Raw genomic sequence first — 23,758 nt, forward strand, 5'->3', positions numbered from 1 at the left:
AAAGAAGCACCTGTCACTGAATATTGGCCTAATAATGAACAATTGTTGGTAAACTGTTAACATTAAAATGTTTAAATTCAGAAAAAATCACTAGGTTTAAACCAACCCTGATTTTGAGGTTCTCTGTTTGACTAAAAATGATCTGCTGCCATAGTTCTCCCTCTCCCCATCTCTTTCACATCCTCATGCTTCCTCTGGTATTAAAGCATAGCCATCTGCCTCTGAGCTGTTTCCCATCAAAGTGGTGACTGCCAGGTAGCAATGTTGTCTAATAACAACTCTGTGGACCACCATTCTGATGAGGCACAGGGTGTATGCAAATTAAATTGGAATCTGTCTTTGTAGAGGCAAGAGTAGAAGATCTAGGGGATAGGACATTGTCCTTGGTTTTGGAGGGTCCGTTTCCAAACTTGCTGCAATTATTGTTGTTAACTGCCCTCAGGTTTACCCCGACTCATGGTGACCCTGTGGATGAGATACCTCCAAGCTCTCTTATCTTCCACGGCTCTGCTTAGGTCCTGCAAACTCAGATTCGTGACCTCCCTAATTGAGTCTGTCCATCTAGTGTGCAGTCTTCCTTTATCCTGCCCTCTTCCTTTCCTATTTCCTAGCATTATTGTATGTACAGGTGAGGTGTGTCCATTGCTATCTATCTGATAATGCAGTGCTTCTCAAACGATGGGGGAGGATCCCCATAGGGAACATGAGAGTTGCTCAAGGGGGGCGAGAGACTTGGAGTCCCTGATCTGTCCTCCTCCTCTTTCCAAACTTTATATGTGTGAAATTTACACATGTGTTGAGTTGAATTTACTTAAATAAAATTGCTCTAATTTGAACAATGTTATTTTTAATAAAATTTTAAAATATGAATATACATGAATGTGTAAATGAAAATATGTACACTAAATAAACAAAATATTTTTATTCATATACTACTGACATGACATCCATATGTAGATGTAAAGAGGGGTCCCAAGAGTAAAAGGTTTGAGAGCCACTGTGTTAATATGTAACTTGTCTATTCTAATTATCACCTAGCAGCTCTGGATTTTACTTCTCTCTGGTAATGGGGCAATGTGACAAGGTATAGCTATAGTACTCATATTGATTGCAGAACTTGGAATGCTTCTTTTTTGGACTACAACTCCCAGTAATCTCCCCCAGCTATTATAGTAACTTTTTCAAGTTTTATCTTGAGCCCAGCAGTCCTTACACAAGGATCCTGGATACTGGTACTATGGCATTGAATGTAGCTGCTGGGAAATCTTTTGGTATCACCATGATGAGCAATGCAGTGTTGAGGAGTATATTGAGAGTCAGAGGACATCTGTGTTCCTGGGTGTCTGCTGGTACATAGGAATCTACTTTCATTCAGGTCAGACCATTGGTTGATCTAGTGTTCTCTATGCTGCCCACAGCTTCCAGCAGTTTCACACATAGTTTTTCCTAGCCCAATTTGGAGATTTTAGAGATTGAGCATGCAACCTTTTGCATGCAAGCCATGTGGTCTCTTTGCACAGGTGGCTACAGAGTAGATCTTAAATTAGCAATGGTTTATTATGATCTGTTGCTTTGTACCAGCCTCTGTGTTGAATTTTAAAACTGGAGCTGTGGTAGCCCTCTTGCAATCTGACGTCCTTTTTCGTATCTACTCATTGCTGCACCTAGACACTTAGCCATAATTATTTACTGTGTTCTGACTGGAATTGCTCAGGTCCTGCTGTGCTTTGGTGCATTGGGGCAGGGATATGTAACATGCCACCCAGATGTTTTGGACTACAATTCCCATCAATCCCAGCCATTATAGCAACTTTTTCAAGTTTTCAAGTGGGGAGGGGTTATGGGAACTGTTGTACAAATCACAAGAGGAGCATCAGGCTGCCTATTCCCTTTTAAGATTCTTATATGCTCATGCTAACATGTATTCTCTCCCTTTCTCCATATTTCCTCTTCCTTCCTTTTATCCTTTTGACTTCTGCAGACAAAAGTAGAGGACATAGTCCAAGAAGTCTTTGATGTTTACAAGACAAATCATCATGACTCGCAGTAAGTTACTGTATCTCTGCAGCATTTTCTCCTCACACAAGTTTAAAAACAACTGATGCTAAGGATTTTGGATTTTAGTTTGCATGCTAATACTGATTTTCACACAGGTTTTGGGAACAGCTTTCTCCAACCATATTGTTCAGGAATACCCCATTACCTTCCAGAGAACCAGGGAACTATGAGGACAAGTGAAGGAGGGGGTTCCTATACACAATGGGTATGTTAGGACTGGGATCTATGCCTTTTATTATTTTATTTCTATCCTACCTTGCTCCAAATAGGAGACTTAAAGTGGTTCAAAAGATAAGTGAAAGTAAAATACCATTAAAACAATGGAAAATACAAAAGTGAAAAAAAATACATAAACAAGTATATGAAAAACAAATATTAAAAACTCAGTCAGGCTTATATTAGGAGGTACACTTTTTTTAGATAGCCTGGATCTAAGCTGTGTGGGTGTTTTGAGATCAGAAAAAGCATTTTAAATTCTGTCTGGAAGCAAACTGGTAGCCAGAGTAGCTGTTTCAGCAGGGGAGTTATATGTTCCTTGAAACCAGTGAGTACGCTGACCACAATATTTTGGGCGTGGTGCAGTTTCTGAACAGTTTACAAAAGGAGCCCTACATAGAGTGTTATATTAATCTGAAAAGGATGTATTCATGGCATATGTCATCATGATGGGAGCTGATATTTTCTGATACAGGCTGTCCTGGCATTGGAAGATAATGTTCTGTTGATCCCTGAATGGCAGTTTTCTTCCAGTGCAAGGGTCTGAACAGGACCACTGTGGGGTTAAAGGGTTAAAGCCTTGCCATCCTTCCTGGAATCAGGGTCTCAGTCCCCCACATTCATTTGGCCAATTACGTATGTGAATTTCTTCACAACTAATTTGGCCCTTAGCTTGATTTTAAAAAAATGCTTTGAGGCAAATGGAATTGTATCCAGCAGTTTTTTCTTTCTTTTCATCTTTGCATTAAATTTCTTATATATACTTTCAAATGTAAGCTTGGCCTTGCTCCTCCATATTAATCATGAATCTTTATTTATATTCTTTGCATTTAAACCTTCACTGGAGATTTCGCTGTCTGCTAGAAATTACACATTTACTGTTTCTTTCCTCTCTACGTCCTTTACTCTCCATTTGCATTTCTTTGCTACTTGAGTGTCCTTCCTGCTTATTAAATATATCTGTTCAGTTTTAGATTGATCTTCTTTTCATGTTACTTTTTCTCTCCTACATATTTTGTACGCTTTCATTTTGCAGTGTAAGCAACCAGTTTTTTTCTTTGTGCAGTGTACAATTCTGTTAGATGCTTTATATTACAGTCAGCCCTCCTTATACACAGATTTTTTATCCACGGATTCAAGAATCCATGGCTTGAAAATATTAAAAAAATATATAAATTCCTGATAGCAAACCTTGATTTTCCATTTTATACAAGGGACACCATTTTGCTCTGTCATTGTATTTAATGGGACTTGAACATCCATGGATTTTGTTATCCATGGGGGATTCTAGAACCAAACCCCAGCGGAGAACAAGGTCTTCACTGTATAAGTAGCTAATGACATTAATACTGTTAGGATAACTAGGGATTATTTTCTTTTCTAGTGGTAGAATCCTGAATGTAACTGATGCATTGGAAGTGGGTTGGCAGTTCATACAGAAGTATTTTTTCCCTACAGAGCATATCTATTATGGTTTATTGCTGTTAGTTATAATAAGTGTGTTTTTATAGGTCTGTTATGAATTAACTGATAAGGCCTGCTGACCCCATTTCTCTGTGCTTGGATGCCCTCTACAGAGTTTGTCTAGCTGGTTCTTCACCTCTGTTTTAGCTCCTTTTTCTGTTCCTCCTGTCCACTTACATCTGTTTACTTCATCTTGCCACTATTTCACCATTATTTCATCTCTCATTTTAGTTGCTGTCACAGTGGGCCCTCCCCTTACATGTGGGATCTGTTCCGGATCCACCCGCGTAAGGGAAATCCGTTTATGCTCACACCCCGATAGGAAACATATGCGTACGGTGGCATGCGTGCATGGTCGCTTGCGCCATGGTCGCGTGCGCCATTCCTTTTATTTTTGTATGGCTTCTGCGTGAGCTGGAAGCCATGTATAGTATGCCTGCATATGACGCGGGCGCACTGTACTACATTCCACAATAATGTTCAGATTATATTTACCTCATGGTTGGTTGGATGTGAGTTGACTGTCTGGGCACACATAGCGCCAAATACAACATATGTTGAGGCCAGAACAGGAAGCATTTGCTGATTCACTGAGCTACTAGCTACAGAGTTCAGTGCCATGGCATATAGTGGCTGCTGTCTCAGCTTTTGAAGGAAGTTTTACACATTTATGGTCTGTCAAAGGCTCCAGTTATAACAGATAAAATTCTTTCCTCTGTGTTTAATCAGTGCAGCTGGCTCCACTGTGCCTTAGGCTTCCTGAGGACATCAAGTTGACTGCTGTCAGATGTGTGGGAATTAAAGGGCTTGCTTTTCTAAGAGCTTTGGAAAGTTGTTTGTCAGCTATAGTTCCAACAGTCCCCAGCCCCCTGGTTAGTGGGGATCCTGGGTACTGTAGTCCAAAAAATATAGAGAGGTTTTTCTAGCTCTGACATTTCCAGTTCCTATGCTGCTTGCTAAATTTCTGTTGGGAAACTGAGGTGTGTTACAGATCGGCCCATGAGGCGCTGTCATTACGCGCGAGGGGCGGCGCTTCCTGACGCGCCTTGCCACTCGCGCATAATGACTATGTCAAAATGGCAGCGGCCGTTCCACACGGCCGCCGCCATTTTGATGTAGTGGATGCTCTGCGTCCGCATGTCGCACCCCAGAAGTGATGCCGCGAGTGCGCAACTAGCGCCTCACGGCGTCTCTTCCGGGGCCCAGGAAGGAGCGCGATTTTTGCGCTCCTTCTCTGCAGCGTCCGGGAACCGCGCCGTTTGGCTGCTGCGGTCCCCGGACGCTGCAAGTGGCGGCGGCAGACCGCCGCTTCTTGGCGGTCTGTAACAGGCCTGAGAGGGTTTTCCAAAATTGTTAATGAGAAGTCTTGGATTCAGCTGTCAAAGAGGATGCTGGTGGGGAGGGGGGGATTTACAGGTTATCTGGACAAGCATAAGGCATTTCTGTGCACTTAAGCCATTCTTTGGATGCTGGCCAGAGAACTGGCTTAGATGGACCTTTGCTTTGATCTAGCACAACTGTTCTTAGAAAGAACTTGTAGTCAAAGTTTAGGGTGGATATACAAGAGAGATACAGATATAATATATTTGCTGATAGAATTTTTTGTTTCTTAATTAATTGAATGTACATTATCTGTATTATTTTACAAAATTTTAACCTGTTGTATAAATTTTCTTCTTTTCTTCAGGTTTCTTTTGCATCGGGACAAACACTTCCATTATCTGAAGAGAGGCCTGAGGCAATTGACAGATGCCTATGAGGTAGTTATTCCTGAAGACTGAAGGAGATTTTGTTGTTTTCTTCCCATTTTTTTCCTGTCAGTGGTTTTTGTGTCCTCCCTTTCCCAGCTGGATTGCTGCTGGGCATTCCAGGCAGCAATCCAGCTAGGAAAGGATTGTTGCAGGGGTTGGAGGCTCCTCCTTCCTTTCCCAGCCAGATCACCACCTGGGGAAGGCAGTGATTTGGCTGGGAAAGGGGTGGGGAGCCAGATAAAAGGAGAGGGAGGACAGGAAAAAAGGAGCACATGCTACTGCTTCTCTTTCCCTGCCCATCCCTCCCTTTAATTGGCTTCCTCATGGCGGGGGGGGGGGGGAGTTATTCACAGTTTTTCCACATTCACAGGAGTCTCCTAACCCCCGCAAATGTGGAGGAGCAACTGTATTTTGCTTTCCCACTGCCAAGACCTTTTAAATTTTTTGATAATAATTTTTATCAGTTTTTAGAACAAACAGTATATTTTATTATCAAAATAAAGAAACAGAAAGAAGAAAAAGAGCAGAGGTGGAAGAAAAAACATTTTTAAAAAAGAGGGAGGAAAGACATAGAACTAATACACACTAAGGCTCTGACCCCTCCAGTCTTGACTATATTGATAAGAAAAATAAAAAAGAGGAAAAAATTATTCTACCATTGCAGGTCAATCTAAATAATCCCACTAAAATTACTAATAATAGCCCAGATTAATACACCATTAGATTTCGTGTTGCTCAAAAAATACATACACAGTTTCTATCTAGTCTTTCAAAAATTCTTCAGTTGGCTTATCTTTTAAAACCCACATTCATTTGGCCATTTGGGCTAACTCAGCAGATTTAACAACCTTGCATCATTATTATTTCAATCCGTTTCCAAGTTTGAGCAAACAATATTCTTACTACTGTTATATATCAAAAAACTGATGCGTATTTACTATCTAGTTCTTTATCCATAATGCCCAACAGAAGCATTTCTGTTAACATTACAAAACCTACCTTTAGAATTTTTTGGGATTAACATATAAATCTTAAAGCAGTAACTTTTTGCCTCCATAAATTCTTAGATCAGTAACTTTCCATTGTCTGACAAGTCAACCACATATAAAAAAGATCCCTCCTTATCTTGATGTCACCAACATACATTTGAAACATTCTGGCCCATTTTTGATAGTTTATTTGGGGCTAGGTACCATCAGTACATCAGCTTATATAAATTTTGTTTTAAATTATTGCACAAAGTACCATATATACTCAACTATAAGGTGAGGGGAGGTTCTTGGGCCAAAATTAAGGATTTTTATATGACCTGTGGATAAGTCAAGGGTAAAATTTAGGGGCATGTAACAAAGGATCTAAATGATGAAGTAAATGAAAACAATGCCAAAGAACTTACAAAATTCCGGCAGACATAACTTTGTGCTCACTTTAAAGGCTGGATGAATGAGAGAACAGAGGGAGATCAGTGCTTCTGGAACAAATTACACTCTTTCCTTTCACCAGGGGAAAATATAGTATCTACATTGACCCATGGTTAAGTCGACTCAGGTATTTTATGTCAATTTTTGACCTAAATTTCTAGACTTATACATGAGTATATACAATAAATGTTATATATTTGGACCACATTCCCCCCCCCCCCCCAATATATATCCATGTGGACATCATGCCCTAAATTTTTGAATCCTACTTACCATGTACTCTTACAGACTCATTTTCTGTCTCTAGTTTCAGAAGCCATTTATACACTTTTTAAATTGCATGGTCATTGCCTTTACAAAACTTAAAATACAACTCATTTTCTCTAATCTCTATAGCTGTATTTGTGTTTTCTTGATTAAATTCAAGCAAACCAATTAAGAACTTTGCCTTCCTTAAGCATAAGCTCTCTTAATTTAAACTTCCGGCTATCTTGAAAGAAAATCACCAAAGAAAAAACATGAAAGATTGTCACAGACTTCTTTAATATTTGTCAGGAATTTAAAAAGTACAGTGAGTCCTTGGTATCTCTTGGGGTTTGGTTCCAGGAAACCCCCCACCCACTCCCGTGGATACCAAAATCTATGGATGTTCAAGTCCCATTAAATACAGTGATATAGTGACATTGAGTCCCTTATATAAAATGGCACAATCAAGGTTTGCTTTTTGGAATTTACTATTTTTAAAAAATATTTTCAAGCCATGGATAGTTGAATCTGTTGAGAAAGAATCTGTGCATACAGAGGGCTTGATTTTTCTTACGGTCAAGGCATACTTCTATAAGCCACAGAAACATAGGTTGCATGTTGTAGACCTTGTTAAAATAATATTGTGCAAATGATGAAGTTATATTTAAAGTGGCATGGAAATTCCTTTATTTCCTACTTTTGTGTTATTTGCCTTTTTCTTTTCCTCTTCCTCCCCCCCTCCTCCTTCTTGACTTTCTATTTTGCTTCCAGTAATTCTGTTCTAGTGAACCACCATCCTAATGTAGTCCTTTTTGTGCTTTCCTGTTTTGGTGTGACAAATGCAGCCTTACCAGCTGTTTCAGTAATGGGTTTGAACAGCTGTTGTTTTTTTCTTTTCTAGTGTCTGGATGCTAGCCGGCCATGGCTATGCTACTGGATTCTGCACAGTCTAGAACTGCTCCAGGAACCCATCCCAGAGTCTGTAGCTTTAGAGTAAGCACTGTTTCCCCCCTGAACTCTGTTCCAGCAGAAAATATAATGGTATATTCCAAGCCTTACAAAATACCATAATCTGTAATAACAGAAGTAGAATGTGTTCCCTGTGAGTCTCAATTTCTTTCTTTACATTCCTGGCCCTAATTTGGAAAAACTCAAAAATTATGCAGCCTGTTGAAGGCCCAGAAACCAAAGAGGATTTTGAGACAGCTGTTTTTTTTCTTCCCTAAAGAAATACTTAGGGAGATTGTCTGTTTTAACAGTTGGAGATAGGATCAGAACTCAAAGTTCAAGTAAGAGAAATGAGTGCTAGATATAGCTTGAATGAGAGCCAGTATGTAGTGGTTTGGGTGTGGGACTATGACTCTGGGAGACCGTGATGTGAATCCATACTCTGCTTCAGCAATTCATTGGGTGACTTTGGGCAAGTCACAGCTACTCAGCCTCAGAGGAAAGCAATGGCAAGCTCTCTCTGAACAAGTCTTGCCAATAAAACCTCGTAATAGGTTCATTTTAGGTTGTTGAAAGTCAGAACTGACTTGAAGGCACACAGCAACAATATAGCTTGAAATAGTTGCTTGCTGTGCTTTTGCATTTATAAATTACAGTAGAAATGACTCCCAGAAGTCTTCATTATCTATGCACAGTGTGTGACTCTCTGACCTAACCTCCCAGTGTCCCTGCATAATGCATTAGAATGTTTTTTTGGAAACACAACAGCTCATTGTTTCATTCAACTCACTCCAACAATAACCTCTCAATAGTTGCTTCTCGGGTAGATGCTTTCTGTACATCTTGTGATTAGCATGGATGGCGGTGGTGAGAGCACAGCTTCAGTGCCTACAATTAGGGGGAAATTTTTAGGTATTATTTGTACTGTGATTATCATTACAGTTTATTAGTGGTCCTATAACAATTTGTTCTCAGGGTGGGATAGCAAAACCACAGGTGGGGAGACCATGGAAATTGCATATAGGTAAAGATTTTTGTATCTTGAAAAACTGATTTCATTAGGGTCCTTTTACTAGTATGGATCTCAACTCTTTCACACCATCTTCGTATTTCTAATAGCTATCACCCATTCATGACCTAGTGACCATCCTGATGGGAAGTCTCTCTGTATGTAGCTGGTCTTTCCATGGCAGACACATAGTCTACCTCTGGGGCTGTGCCTGAAGTTGTACTCCCAAGTAGGTTCTGCTAGACCTTGTGCTATACAGGCATGTTCTTTAAGACCTTAGGATAGGACTCTGGGGAATTTGTCATTCAATTAATGAAAAGGTTTGAAAAAAACTATATGGTGCAAAGCACCCTTGAGAAGAAGACATCTGGTTGTTTATAAGAAGAAGAAGAAAAAGAAAATTAGGAAGTCTGGATTCTTTTTGGAAGGCAAGGAGAAGTGTTTGCCAAGTAGGAAAGATATGTCTTTTTACAACAACAACAACAACAAAGGGGGGGAGCCCTCGCTAGTTGCCCAGATGAAATCTTTTTACAAGGGTATTACCTGAACTCAACCCGTTCAGTCGAATTATAAGAGCACCTACTGATTTAGAATGTTACTATTGTAGAAAAGAGGTCTTTTTTTAAAAAAAAAAAAAATTTTTACACTACCAAAAAGCTTCCCAGAGCATCCTAGTAATTGGGCTTACAGTCTAAAAGACAAAAGACAAAAAGAAAACATTATGACAAGGTTTCCCATGACATTCTTCCAAACAAGCTTGTAAAATGTGGGCTAGACAAGGTAACTGTTACATGGATTTGTAATTGGTTGACTGGCTGAACCCAAAGGGTGCTCAACAATGGCTCCTTGTCATCCTGGAGAGAAGTGACCAGTGGGGTCCCACAGGGCTCTGTCCTGGGGCCAGTGCTATTCAGCATCTTTATCAATGACCTGGATGACAGAATTGGGGGCATACTTATCATATTTGCAGATGACACCAAATTAGGAGGAATAGCTAATACCCCAGAGGACAGGATCAAAATTCAAAATGACCTGAATAGATTAGAAAGCTGGGCCAAAGCTAACAAAATGAAATTCAACACGGAGAAATGTAAGGTACTGCACTTAGGGCGGAAAAATAAAATGCATAGATATAGGATTGGAGATACCTGGCTGACTGAAACTACATGTGAAAGGGATCTAGGAGTCCAAGTAGACCACAAGTTGAACATGAGTCAACAGTGTGATGTGGCAGCTGAAAAGGCCAATGGAATTTTAGGATGCATCAATAAAAGTATAGTGTCTAGAACAAGAGAAGTAATAGTGCCACTGTATTCTGCTTTAGTCAGGCCCCACCTGGAATATTGTGTCCAGTTCTGGGCACCACAATTCAAAAAGGATGTGGAGAAATTAGAGTGTGTCCAAAGGAGGGCAACTAAAATGGTGAAGGGTCTGGAAACCATGCCCTATGAGGAAAGACTTAGGGAGCTGGGGATGTCTAGCCTGGAGAAGAGAAGGTTAAGAGGTGATATGATAGCCCTGTTTAAATATTTGAAAGGATGTCATGTTGAGGAGGGAGCAAGCTTGTTTTCTGCTGCTCCAGAGAACAGGACCCGGAACAATGGATGCAAGCTACAGGAAAAGAGATTTCACCTCAACAGTAGGAAGAACTTCCTGACAGTAAGGGCTGTTCGACAGTGGAACACACTCCCTTGGAGGGTGATGGAGTCTCCTTCTTTGAAGGTTTTTAAGCAGAGGCTGGATAGCCATCTGTCAGGGATGCTTTGATTTGGATTTCCTGTATGGCAGGGGGTTGGACTGGATGCCCCTTGCGGTCTCTTCCAACTCTACGATTCTATGATTCTGTGATTCTGAAAGAAGAGGAACACAAGCAAATTCAGGCACCAGTTCTTAATGTGACAAATGTTTAAATCCTGTGGGTGGTGATTTGCAAAATGCCACTTAGAGACTTTTAATTCAAGATGCACTTTCTTTGACTCTTTCAGAGACATAGAAAAGGTTCTAAACAGTGTCTCAACTCTGAAAATGAATATGCATGTGTGGGTGTGGAGTTGGAGGAAGAGTAATAAAACCAAATCAACTGAAGACTCAGTGTTTTCTGTTTGTTTAAAACTAACCTTACTTTCGTCTCTTCTTTATGCCCAGCGTGTGCCAGTTTTTGAGTCGCTGTCAGAGCCCCAATGGAGGTTTTGGAGGGGGGCCAGGCCAGCACCCACATCTTGCGCCCACTTACGCAGCTGTCAATGCTCTTTGCATTATTGGCACTGAAGAGGCTTACAGTGTTATCAACAGGTAAAAACAAAACCTGGAAGTTATTTTTTAAAAGCAGTTTTCAGAATCATAATTATTTAAGTGTAATTAGTCCCATTGCTTTTTACTCATTAGTAACTTACTGCATTGCTCATTAGAGAAATGTTGCTAAATGTTACTTTTGCATTGCTTTTTATTTTAAAATAAAAAGCCTTTTAAAAATTACAAAAGACCCAAATCTTCCAAAATGATCCCTTTTAGTAACATTTTAGGAGTAATGAACAAATGCTGCTTGTTACATATTCCTTTTTGGAAAGGGGCTAACTACTCACTATCAAGAAAAGTGATATGTTACAGGCAGTGTTTTTTTTAATGTGTTAACTTCCAAGCTTTAGGTAAAACCATAGAGTGAGACACAATCCCACAAATAATTTATGCCACACCTCTCTTTCCTGAACTGGGTGTCTGAAGTATCTTTTATTCTGTCCTTGTCTCATGTAGTGACAGCTTCTCTGTATCTTTACCAGCATTCCTAATCAAGGGAAGCCAATGTCTTTTTGGCTTCTCTTCCATTTAATCTTGGTGCAGGTTTTTGTTTTTGTTTTTTGCACTCCAGGCCTAGAGCAGAAGGCCAGAGATACTCTAGAAAACAGATGGTAGTAATTTTTGTGCTCATGTATAGCCAGCATGCAGCCTATGATATGCTGATTATCTCTTCTATTCTGATATTTGCTCCAAAAAAGTTTGGGATAAATATGCATTAGATTTAGGATGCAGAAGGTCTTTTTGTGTATTTCTTTGATGCAAATAAAGGTAAACAAATGTAATCTACCACAAACAGATTGTAGTCAAGATGCAGTTTTTAAAAACTTTGCACACCATATTTTTAAAAAATATAGATAGTTGCATGAAAGGGAAGTGTATTTGGTTAGAATATTTGAATGGCTAAACAATGAAATTAATTATCTGAAGAAGATCAGGAAAGAGTGTAAGGACCTATTCTTAATCAGTACTTTTTCAGCCAGTGTTCTGCAATAGTTTATAGTGGACTTTACCATCCTGTTGGCCACATTGTCACAGAAGGATGAGAACTATAGTCCACCGTATCTTGAGGGTGCCATATTGAGGAAAGCCACCTTACATACTTCAACCTCAGCTCAGACTCTACACTTTCTTCTCTTGCACTAGTCAGTTTTCCCATCCCCTTAAAACTAGTACAGTATTGACTGTAAGAATCCATATGCATGGTTTGCTCATGTTGGCATGATGATGTGATGGTATTAGGGGATGAAGATATGAGGGCATAGTGATATGGTGATTTAACGCTGTGTAATATGTTGGCTATTGAGAAAGGGATATCAATTATGTTAAATCAAAGCCTGGGAAACAAACGGGAGGAGCAGATGGCCAGTGGGGGAAATGAGTTGTAGTTTTATGATCCCAATCGTGCTGCCATGGATCTGAGCTGTGAAATAGGGATGATTTTCTTCCTGAAGGGAGATGAAATAATAACATAGGAGGGGAAGGAGGGAAACATGAAGGGCCCTTTGATCTGTATCAAAGGGGAGCGATCGGGGTTGGAAAGGGGGTCGCAGGATGGGAATGTATTTGTGATGGTTTGAGGGCCTGACACTGAACAGGGAACTTTCTGTCTTGATATCCAGAATAAATCTCTAGTTTCTATTACGCTGTGATGCTGTCTTGGTTATTGGGAACTGGGTCCTCCAATCCTAACATTGACGATGAGTGGCACATGGCTTGGTCTACTCTCATGATGTCATTTAATGACCTTTGATCCCTCAATCCTACATGTTCAGAATAAGCCTCTATTTGTGGGTGTCTAAATACAAATATGCAAAGGGATCTTGCAGCACCTTTGAGACTGACCATGTGAAAGAAGTTGTAGCATGAACATTTGTAGATGTGGTCTACTTCCTCAAATGCATCCAAGTAGACAAAGTCTACAAAAGCTCGTACTCTGTATAACTTGTTTTGAACAATTAGTCTCAAAGGTGCTGCATACTGATATTCCAGACTAACATGGCTATGCCTCTGAATTCTATAAATACAAGGTGATATATTTATTTGTATTTAGGTTTTTAAGGCAGGGTAGTAGTATGGCAACCAGATTCCAAAATGTTAACCTTAATATTAAAAGCCTAATGTATGGGGAACAGGTAGCCACTGTGAGGAAATATTGTAGAAATAACTTTGGGGAGAGAAAGGGAGAACAGCCTAATAAGGTTGAAGGTCAGAGCACATACTTTACATGCAGAAGGACCCAACTTTCCATCTCCAGGTAAATCTGGGGAAAGACTCTCATGAGAGATACTGGAGAGCCCATGTCAAGAGTACTAGTGGTCAGATTCAGTAGGAAGCATCTTCCTCATCATCTTCCTGGCTGAAGGATAGGAGAAAGAAGTTGAGGTTCTGCAGGTTTTTTATGTCATGTTACAGGGTTTTCAACCAAAAAAGTGTTGACAACCACTGGTATGGATGAAGAGTGGGCAGAAGAGAGATTGGAATGTTTCAAAAGATTTCTAGATGATTTGTAGGGGAATGTAAGGTTTCATATTCCCAGTTTTTTCATGGTAAAAACAGTATGGCTTTGCCGAGCGAAATTAAGCTTATGAAGTGAACGAACCTTGAGTGTAGTCAGGTGTAGACATTCATGTAAGGCTGTAAGCCCAGTTCATTTCTGGCACTGAAAACAAATTCTTAGGCTCTAAATGTATACAGAAACCCCTTGAATTTTATTATAGACACAGCAATCTAAACAACCAGCAAACTAAAGTCTGCCTGCTCCTCAACCAAGTGATCCTGAAGACACTTCTGTTGTCTTTGCAGGGAGGGAGGAAATCCCTGACCTGTTTTTATCTAAAAGAGAGTAGTGATCCCTAATGTTCCTTATCTTGGTTTTCAGGGAGAAACTGCTAGAGTATCTGTATTCTTTGAAACAGCCTGATGGCTCCTTCATCATGCACATAGGGGGAGAAGTAGATGTCAGGTAAGCTGGAAAAACTGAAGCATTTATCTCATATAATGCAGAACAGTGGCTCTTCCTTTCTACCTTATTTCCAGAGGGATAACAGTAAAAGTGTGTTTTATATTGATATAGCACACATTAATACTATTCATAGTATTAATGCTTGCTATTTCAAGATACAGCACTATAATTAGAGGCAGCATGTTATAGTTATTTCAGCATTGGATATAACTCTGGAAGACCAGGGTTTCAATCCCCACTCAGCCATGGAAACCCACTAGGTGATCTTAGGCAAGTCACACTCTCTCAGCCTCAGGAGGGCAAAGGCAAACCCTCCCTGAACAAATCTTGCCAAGAAAACCCCATGATAGGGCCACCATAAATCAGAAATGACTTGAAGACTTGCAACAAACAACAACGATATCATGATTGCATAGCTAGGTTTGAGGGGAATAGAGAACATCCTAGCTTCAAATGTTGGGAGCTTGTGACTTGCTTCTAATCACTGTTAGTGATGTTAAATATTCCTGGCTTGGCAGAAAAGGGCAATGACTGTGACTCATCCAAGTGATTTGCTTGTACGTGGTGAAAACAACACATATGGTCAGAGTTTCTTTGGTGCAGCAGTTTCTAAAGCTGAAGAGGCAAACGATTTTTAAAACTTAATGGATCAATGCATCTTGTTAATTCAGCTGCGCCAATTGCAGGAACAAAAAAAATTAATTAAGCTTTCTGCCTTGCCCCAGTTTTTAAGGAATCTTCATTGGAAGAATGTTGTGGAGGAAAGGGAGAGAGGTATTTTGGCCTTAATGAACAATACTAAAATTGTTTTTTGTGGGTTTTTCGGGCTATGTTCTAAGAGAGTTTCTTCCTGACGTTTCGCCAGCATCTGTGTCTGGCATCTTCAGGGAATGCTTGCCCGGAAAGGAGCTGGGTATATATATCTTGTGTAACCTGGAAAGGCAGGAGGGATTTGCATGTGTATTGTTCTGTTGCTAATGACAGACCTCAGGGTTGGAGGGTCTGCAAAAGAGGATTATTGCAGACCCTCCTACCCTTAGGCCTGCCATTAGCAACAGAACAATACACATGCAAATCACTCCTGCCTTTTCCCAGCAGAGAGGGTGCCTGGCCTCCTGAATACTGGGTTATGTACCTCCCATTTGCTCCTGTAGGCAGGGACAAAAGAAGACCGGCCCCTATATAGGGAGGAACTCACCCTCCAGGGTCTCAGACTTGTCCTGCCTACGCTCCTAGCAGGTCACGAATTCTCCTTCCAGCGAAGTTCGTTTTCCCCGCCGAAGCAGTACAGTTTGGATTACCTTTTTTCTGCTCCCTCTCCCCCTGCCTATCCCCCTCTTGGTGGTGGGCTATGGCGGAGGACCCTAGCGGCACGGGTGAAGGGACCCCCCCAACTCAGGGTCTTCCTGCTCAGGGGTTGCCGGTTCCCCAGGGAGAACCGGAGTCAGAGGTTGAGCCAGGGGTCCAGCCGGTGGAGGGACCATCCCTCCGAGGGGCTGAACTTAACCCCCCCTCCGCCCGGGCTGCTCAGGTCCCCAAGGTGTTGAGGATGCCTCCACCCCGTTCAACCGAGGCCAGGTAAGCCCCCTCAGCGAGCTAAGGGACCTGGTGCGGGCCATGTTCGCCCGCGAGGCGGCGAGCCTTCTCGGGGTGGGGGAGTTCCCCGTAGGGAATCTGCTTGGGGGCTTGTCCGTCCCCGCGCCCCAGTTAGGGGCTAGCGGGGCCTCTGCAGCCCCCCCTCCGTCAAGCCCCTGCCGGCCAGGGGCCAAGGCGGAGCCTCCGCTGCTGCGGAGAGCACCCGCGCACGTGGGGACCCGGGAGTGGGTTCCCCCTCCTCCTTCCCCAGCAGCCTTTCCCCCACAGGCCTTGGGGGCCTCCAGGCCCTGGCGTCGGCGCTTGGAGCGGCCTGGGCGCCCCAGCCGCAGCCAGCGGCTTCATCCAGCGCCCCCCGGGCCGCGGCTCCGGCTGGCTCCGCTGTTTCGGAGCCCGCCTTCACGACTCCCTTGGCCCGCGGTGAGGGCGAAGCCATTCCCGCGGAGGGCGGGCGCCATCTTGGGGCGGGCCTTGGGGGCCGCCATCTTGGGTGCCCCGAAGCCAGCCTCCAACCCGGTCACGTGGGTGGCAGCCGCCATCTTGGCAAGGGCCTAGGGCGCCGCCATCTTGAGGAGGACCATGGGCGCCGCCATCTTGGGGTGGACCAGGGGCGCCGCCATCTTGGGAGTCCCGATAGGGCCCCCGCTCCTGCTGCCGCGCGCCCTGGGACTAGCCGCGGTTGCGCTGACCCCTTCCCTACCCTGCTAGATCAGGCTGATCTGGAGCTGGGTAAGCGGCCTAGGGAAGAAGACGAGGTTTCCCTTTCTGACTCCGAGGCTGATTCCAGACTCCTTCGCCCCCCCGAGAGGCGCGGTCGGCCGCGGCTTCACAGCCAGCGGACTGACCTGGTCTCCTCAGACCTAGAGGAGGACCCCGACTCAGAGATCAGGGCTGACCTTGAAGAGGGTGAGCTATCGGGAGAGGAGGATGCCGGGGACCCGGATCCTCCAGCCGTTTCGGCCCGTCTCTTTAAGGCAGAAGATTTTTCCAGGCTCCTAAAAAAGACTCTAAAGACCCTCGCCATTCCCCCCTCGGTCGAGAGCAGGGCCTCCCGTGAGTCTGAGTTACCCAGGGTGGGAGAGGGCCTCTTCCCGGTCCCTGCCCCCCCTATGGCCGAGATCCCTTGCCCTGCAAACCTCATGGAGGTCATTAGGGCTGAATGGGACAAGCCTGCGGCCTCGGGGCCCCTTCCTAGCATACTAAAAAAGCTTTACAGTTTCCCTCCATCGGTGATGGAGAGACTCCAGGTCCCGGTGGTGGATCCCCCCGTGTCCGCCTTGGTCTCTTCCGCTGTGTTTTCTAGAGAGGGCGAGGACACCCTGAAGGTGCCTGAAGATAAGAAAGCCGAGGTTGCCCTCAAAAAGGCACACGAGGCCATGTCAGTGGCTATCAGAGCGGCGGCTGCAGCCTCCATTGTAGCTAGGGCCTCTCTCCAGTGGACGAGAGAGCTCCTCCAGGAGGTTCCCCCCCAACAGACCCACCTCAGGCAGGGCCTGAATAAGATAGCATTGGCTGCGGCCTACACATCCGATGGGACGTTGGACGCAGTCCAATACTGCGCCAGGGCCCAGGCGGCGGCGGTCTCCGTTCGCCGCCAGCTCTGGCTAAAAAACTGGAACGTCGATGCCAAATCCAAGAACAATCTGGCCTTCACTCCCTTCCTTGGGACTAAATTATTTGGTGAGTCTCTCGACCAGGTTCTGGTCGAGGATAAAGATAAGAAGAAGTCCCTGCCAGGTGGTCGCAAATCAGAGGCTAGGCCTAGGACTAGGTCCAAGAGGCAGTCCTTTCGTTCTTCCAGACCCTTCGCCTCCCCCTCCTCCCCCTCCTTCCAGTCCAGAGACTCTAGACCCTTCGGACAGCGATGGGGCGACTCTAAGTCCCAGCCCAGGCAGGCCCGCCAGCCTTTCCAACAGAGGGGCCAGCCCGGAGGTGGAAGAGGTTCAAAGAAACAACAGCAGCCATGACGGGGCGCCCCCAGTGGGGGGCAGGCTGAGACACTTTGTCAAGGTTTGGGAACGATCCACAAGAGATCAGTGGGTCCTCAACACCCTAAGATCGGGATACCTCATAGAGTTTCGCCGCCCGCCCAGCGAGAAATTCATCCCCTCTCCAAAGACAAACGATCCAGCCAAACACCGCCTCCTGCTGGACGCCATCAGGGACCTCCTTCGCCTCCAGGCCATCGAGGAGGTTCCAGTCTCTCAGTGGCACAGAGGCTGTTACTCCACTTTCTTTTTGGTACCAAAGAAGAACGGGACTTGGAGAACTATCTTAAACCTGAGACGGGTCAATTCGTTCATATCCTACAAGAGGTTCCAGATGGAGACCCTCAGATCTATCCTAGAGGCACTCCAGCCTGGAGACTTTCTTTCCTCCTTAGACTTGCGGGATGCCTACTTTCATATTCCCATCCATCCCGACCACAGGCGCTACCTGAGGTTCGCCTACGACGGCCGTCACTTCCAATACAGGGCATTGCCGTTCGGCCTATCATCGGCCCCGAGGGTGTTCACCAAGGTCTTGGTGGCTCTGGTGTCTCACTGGAGATCACACAAAGTCCACGTCTATCCATATCTGGACGATCTCCTGATCCGGTCCCCGTCGCTGCTCCAGGGTCGGGCGGATGTCCGACAGGTTTTTCGCTCCTTGGAACAACACGGCTTCCTGGTCAACATGGAAAAGAGCTCCACAGAACCTTCTCGACAGATTCTCCACCTAGGGGCTCATCTCGACACACAGAGAGGCCTGATTTCCCTCACACCGGACAGAGTCCAGGCCATCTCCTCGGCAGTCTCCCAGGTCCTAAAGCAACCCAGAGCCAGCATCAATCTTCTGGCCCGCCTACAGGGCCTCATGATAGCGTCAAGGGACTGTGTCCCGTGGGCCAGGTTCCACTCCAGGCCCCTCCAGTGGTTCCTCCTACCGTTTCAGGAAGCTATAGCGTCAAGATCCCCCATCAGGGCGTTGGTGACGCCCCTGGTCCTCGACTCCCTGCGGTGGTGGACCTCACCGGCGATCCTCAGGGGCCGGCCGATCTGGTACCCAGAGAGGGTTCAGATCACGACCGACTCAAGCCTGAGGGGATGGGGGGCTCACTGCGGCCCACAGATGATTCAGGGGAGATGGTCACCGGAAGAACAGACCATGCCCATCAATTGGCTAGAGCTGAGAGCTGTCAGGCTGGCCCTCCAGGCTTTTCGGCAGTCAGTTCTCGGCAAGCCAGTCCTCATAAGGACGGACAATGTCACCACCAAAGCTCATCTCAATCGCGAGGGCGGAACAAGATCAAAGGATCTGATGAGCGAATCCCGCCTTCTGTTTCAGTGGGCCGAGTCCAACCTCATGTCCATCGAGGCAGAACATCTGCGAGGAGAGCTCAACACAATCGCGGACTGGTTAAGCAGAACGGACGTCGACCAAGGCGAGTGGTCTCTCCACCCGGAGGTGTTTCGTCAGATAGCCCTTCGGTTAGGCCAACCGGAGATAGACATGTTCGCCTCCCCCGTGAACACAAAGCTACCCAGGTTTGTGTCCCGGTTCCTGACAGAGGGGGCCGAATCAGTCGACGCCCTCAATCTCCAGTGGCCCTCAACGCTGGTCTATGCCTTCCCACCACTTCCTCTGCTGACCAGGCTAGTGGCCAAGATCCGGAGGGACAACTCGGATGTCATCCTGGTGGCGCCGGCTTGGCCCAGACGGCCGTGGTTCTCCGAGATCCTGGACATGTCATCGGCCTCCATGGCTTTGCCTCACCGCCGAGATCTCCTGAGCCAGGGCCAGATTCTTCACCCCGACCCAGGTTGGTTGAACCTTCACGCCTGGAGGCTGAACGCGACATGCTCCGGCGGTGCGGCTATTCCGCCGAGGTCATAGACTCCATCCTATCATCCAGGCGCCCATCCACCAACCGCATCTACGAGGCCACCTTTAGGTCCTTCAAAAGGTGGTGCAAACTCAAGCGGATCAACTTCCTCGATTTCTCAGTTTCAGACTTGCTTCTTTTTCTCCACGACGGCATCAAAAAGGGTCTCAGGCCCAACACGGTCAGGAGACAGGTGGCAGCCATCACTTCGGTGTTGCCTCACGATAAGGCGTCGGCTATGTCGACTCACCCTCATGTTAAGAGGCTACTAAAGGGCATCTCCAACAAAGCTCCGCCCACTAGACACCGCTTCCCCACCTGGGACCTTCACACGGTCCTCAAGGCTCTGACGGTGGGACCCTTTGAGCCTATTCGTGAGTCATCCCTGAAACACCTCACCCTTAAGGTGGTCTTCCTCATCGCCATCACCTCTGCGAGGCGGGTGTCTGAGCTCGGAGCGCTGTCGGTCCGCAGGGACCTGTGCATGTTTAGACCAGACTCTGTGTGCCTCCGGACTGACCCTACGTTCTTGCCGAAGGTTAACTCGACTTTTCACACCTCACAGGACATTCTGTTGCCCTCCTTTTGCCCCAATCCTCAAAGAGAATTGGAGAAGATCTGGCACACCCTGGATGTCCGCAGGGCGCTTAAGGTTTACATCAAGAGGACGGCGCCCTTTAGGTCTTCGGAATCCTTGTTTGTGTCGTTCCGCCAGGGGTCCCGGGGTCGCAAGGTGTCGGTCTCCACGCTAAGCAGATGGATCAAGGCGTGCATCACTGAGTCCTATAAGACATTAGGCCTCACCCCTCCTGAGGGACTGGTGGCCCACTCCACAAGAAGTGCGGCTACCTCGGCGGCTCTGTTCACTAATGCCTCATTGGCTGAGATTTGCCGGGCCGCGACATGGAAGTCTCCCTCGACATTTATCAGACACTACAAGTTAGATCTGTTTCAGTCCGCCGAGGCGGCCTTCGGTAGGAGGGTCCTCCAGCAGGTAGTGGCTGAGGCCGCAGGATCCTCTTAGGCACCTCCCTCCCGTCTTGAGAGGGCTTTGGTAAATCCCAGTATTCAGGAGGCCAGGCACCCTCTCTGCTGGGAAAAGGAACGTTGGGTACTTACCGTAAGACGTTCGTTTCCAGCATGAGGGGGTCCTGGCATCCTGCCCCTCCCTGGGTGCCACCCTGCGGCTCAGCTTGACCTGTTGAGGGACCTCCCTCGTTTTCTGTTCGCTGGTTTGTTGGTTATCTCTTTTGTTTGTTTGCCATACATTTTAGTCTCTTGAGATGACTTAGGTTATTCTCTTGTGTTATCTGATTTTACCAATTAAAGGTTAGTTCAGTGTGCTACTATTCGCTTGGCTTGTTATTGACTGAGGCCCTGGAGGGTGAGTTCCTCCCTATATAGGGGCCGGTCTTCTTTTGTCCCTGCCTACAGGAGCAAATGGGAGATACATACCCAGTATTCAGGAGGCCAGGACCCTCTCATGCTGGAAACGAACGTCTTACGGTAAGTACCCAACGTTCCTTTCCATGTTACACAATATATATACCCAACTCCTTTCCAGGCAAGCATTCTCTGAAGATACCAGACACAGATGCTGGCGAAACGTCAGGAAGAAACTCTCTTAGAATATGGCCACATAGCCTAAAAAACCCACAAAAAACTATGGATGCCGGCCATGAAAGCTTTTGACTTTACAATACTAAAATCCATGGCTTTTGCAACTATTAATGTAAATCTAAGTCTCCATGTCCTTTGGTATATCAGTGTGATGAAGGGAAGGAACTGATGTGTTGGGATAAAATCTTTTGAATTCCATTCTATTCTAATTGCCATTCTAATTGCCTCCTGAAGATTTGTGTTGCTACCCCCCCAAAAAAAAAAAAAAAAAGCAGATGGTTGGGGCCAGATCTGTTTGGAGTCTCTCTGCTGTTAGAAGGCTTTCTGATCCTGTCAGTGGAAGGGGAGGACGTGATTTTGGGTATTCCATAATCCCCACCCCGTGGTTGAACAGTCTGAGGAGTGTTACACATATATCATCAAAATCACCCATTTCACTGATGGAATCCTCCACTAGATCAGTAAGTTAATAAAGGGATGCCAGTTGGATACAAGCCACAGCTACTGCCTTTATCATTGATCGGGAATTTGCAACTTGCTGGTTGAGTACTTTGTGACAATGGCTGTTTAAGGGGAGACTTAAATCTCAGTTCTGGGTATATAAGAACTATCTAATTTTATAGGGTTTGGTGTTTTTGCCAGTTCTTTGCCAGAAATGTAGGCTATAGAACCTAGTATTCATTGGCAAGCTCCCATCCAAGTACTACTTAACTTCCAGGGTCAGATGGGATCCGGTACATTTAGGGTATACTGCAGTTTAATTATTGAGGCCCCATTCCTGCAACAATGGTAAATCTATATTCTTCAAACATCTAGAGAATTTAAATAGTCTTGTATTTAACTCTCAGGAGTGCCTACTGTGCTGCATCAGTGGCGTCACTTACCAACGTTATTACACCAACTCTTTTTGAAAGGACAGCAGAATGGATAGCAAGGTAAGGAAATATTTCCTCTTGGTTTGCCTTAGACACTCTTTGGCTACCATCCTTTTAGTGACAGACACAAGCTTAATTCCACCTTACTTTTGTGTATGTATTTTTTATCAGTGCAGGATTAGGTATTCCCTTTCTTCCTCCACAATGACCAAAGCCCCCCATCCCATAAAGCTGTGACAACCACCCCCAGAGCAATTCTGTTGCTGATGGAGAACAGAGGGGAGTTTCCATAGTCAGACACAGACATAGCATCATAAAGTCATGGATTCATAAAGTCTGAAGAGACCCCAAGGCCCTTTCAGTCCAACCCCTGCCATTCAGGAGTGCACACGATTAAAACACTTCAGATAGAAGGTCATCCAGGCTCCACTTGAAAACCTCCAAAGAAAGAGACTCTATCACACTCTAAGGCAACATATTCTGTCAAAACAACTTCCCAATGTTTAAGTGGAATCAGTTTTCCTGTAGTTTGAATCCATTCCTCCATGTCTTAGTCCTTGGACCAGCAGAAAACAAGCTTGCTCCATCCTTAATATGATATCCCTTCTACATTTGCTAAGATCTCTAGAGAATCCTGGCAGATCTTCGTGGAAGATATCCTCGGTTTGTATCCTCTCTTCAGTCCTTCCCTCACAGAATGGTCATGGAGGAGGCTGTTGCAGTGACTCCTGTTGTGGCTCTTGCAGACTATTGCAGTGACACAGTGGGCTATCATGTGGGCTGTCATAGCAACATAGTGATTGCTGGGCCTGGTGATATGAGCTGAAACTGCAGATGTCAGTGTAAGATCTTGGTCATTATATTCCTAGCACAAACTGTGTTAAAATGCCAGCGGTAGGATTTTAGTGGAAGAGCAAGATTTTTCTGGGATTGCTGTCTTGGGGTTAAGAATACACATCTTGGCTTTGTGTTTTCACTTTTTTGAATTAGATGTCAGAACTGGGAGGGTGGAGTTGGTGGTGTCCCTGGCATGGAGGCCCATGGAGGATACACTTTTTGTGGACTGGCAGCACTGGTTATCTTACAAAGTGAACATGTATTGAATTTGAAAAGTTTGTTGGTAAGTTCATTTCTTTTTTCTGCATTTGAGAAAATCATCCTTTCCATTAGGCTGTTTTGCCAGTTTATCAGTATCTTACATTCAGATTTTATGCAGATCTTTTGTGTTTGCCAATCTAATTTTTCTTCACTGATGTTTGTCTAACAACTTTCCTCCTTTTACTTTAATTCCTGAGAACTCCTTTGCAATTTACCTGGCAACCTGGTTACACTAGGGTTGTACTGCAGTATATTCATTAAACATTAAAGAGAGGATACATGTTCCCCAAAACTTAAAATACATTGGTCCTCATGGTGTTCCCATTGTGTAGCAACT

At 45.0% G+C, this 23,758-nt stretch overlaps 1 protein-coding gene across 6 annotated transcripts in view; it reads left to right on the forward strand.

Moving 5' to 3' along the window:
* The window catches only part of FNTB (farnesyltransferase, CAAX box, subunit beta), a 43,256-nt gene that overhangs the window by 10,902 nt on the left and 8,596 nt on the right, over nucleotides 1–23,758 (forward strand). For 4 of the 6 annotated variants that reach the window (XM_089520540.1, XM_089520545.1, XM_089520542.1 and 1 more), the window contains exons 2-8: nucleotides 1,982–2,046; nucleotides 5,426–5,498; nucleotides 8,058–8,149; nucleotides 11,259–11,405; nucleotides 14,287–14,370; nucleotides 22,297–22,383; nucleotides 23,314–23,443. In XM_089520540.1, the coding sequence (XP_089376666.1) occupies nucleotides 1,982–2,046; nucleotides 5,426–5,498; nucleotides 8,058–8,149; nucleotides 11,259–11,405; nucleotides 14,287–14,370; nucleotides 22,297–22,383; nucleotides 23,314–23,443 (678 nt within the window). Of the gene's footprint in view, nucleotides 1–1,981; nucleotides 2,047–5,425; nucleotides 5,499–6,956; nucleotides 7,038–8,057; nucleotides 8,150–11,258; nucleotides 11,406–14,286; nucleotides 14,371–22,296; nucleotides 22,384–23,313; nucleotides 23,444–23,758 lie in introns of those variants that run through there. The other 2 variants (XM_089520543.1, XM_089520546.1) reach the window with 2 other exon arrangements.

This window comes from Sceloporus occidentalis, unplaced genomic scaffold (genome assembly GCF_023333645.1).
Source record: "Sceloporus occidentalis isolate IW3139 unplaced genomic scaffold, rSceOcc1.0.p SCAF_4, whole genome shotgun sequence".
Classification (NCBI taxonomy): Eukaryota; Metazoa; Chordata; class Lepidosauria; order Squamata; family Phrynosomatidae; genus Sceloporus; species Sceloporus occidentalis.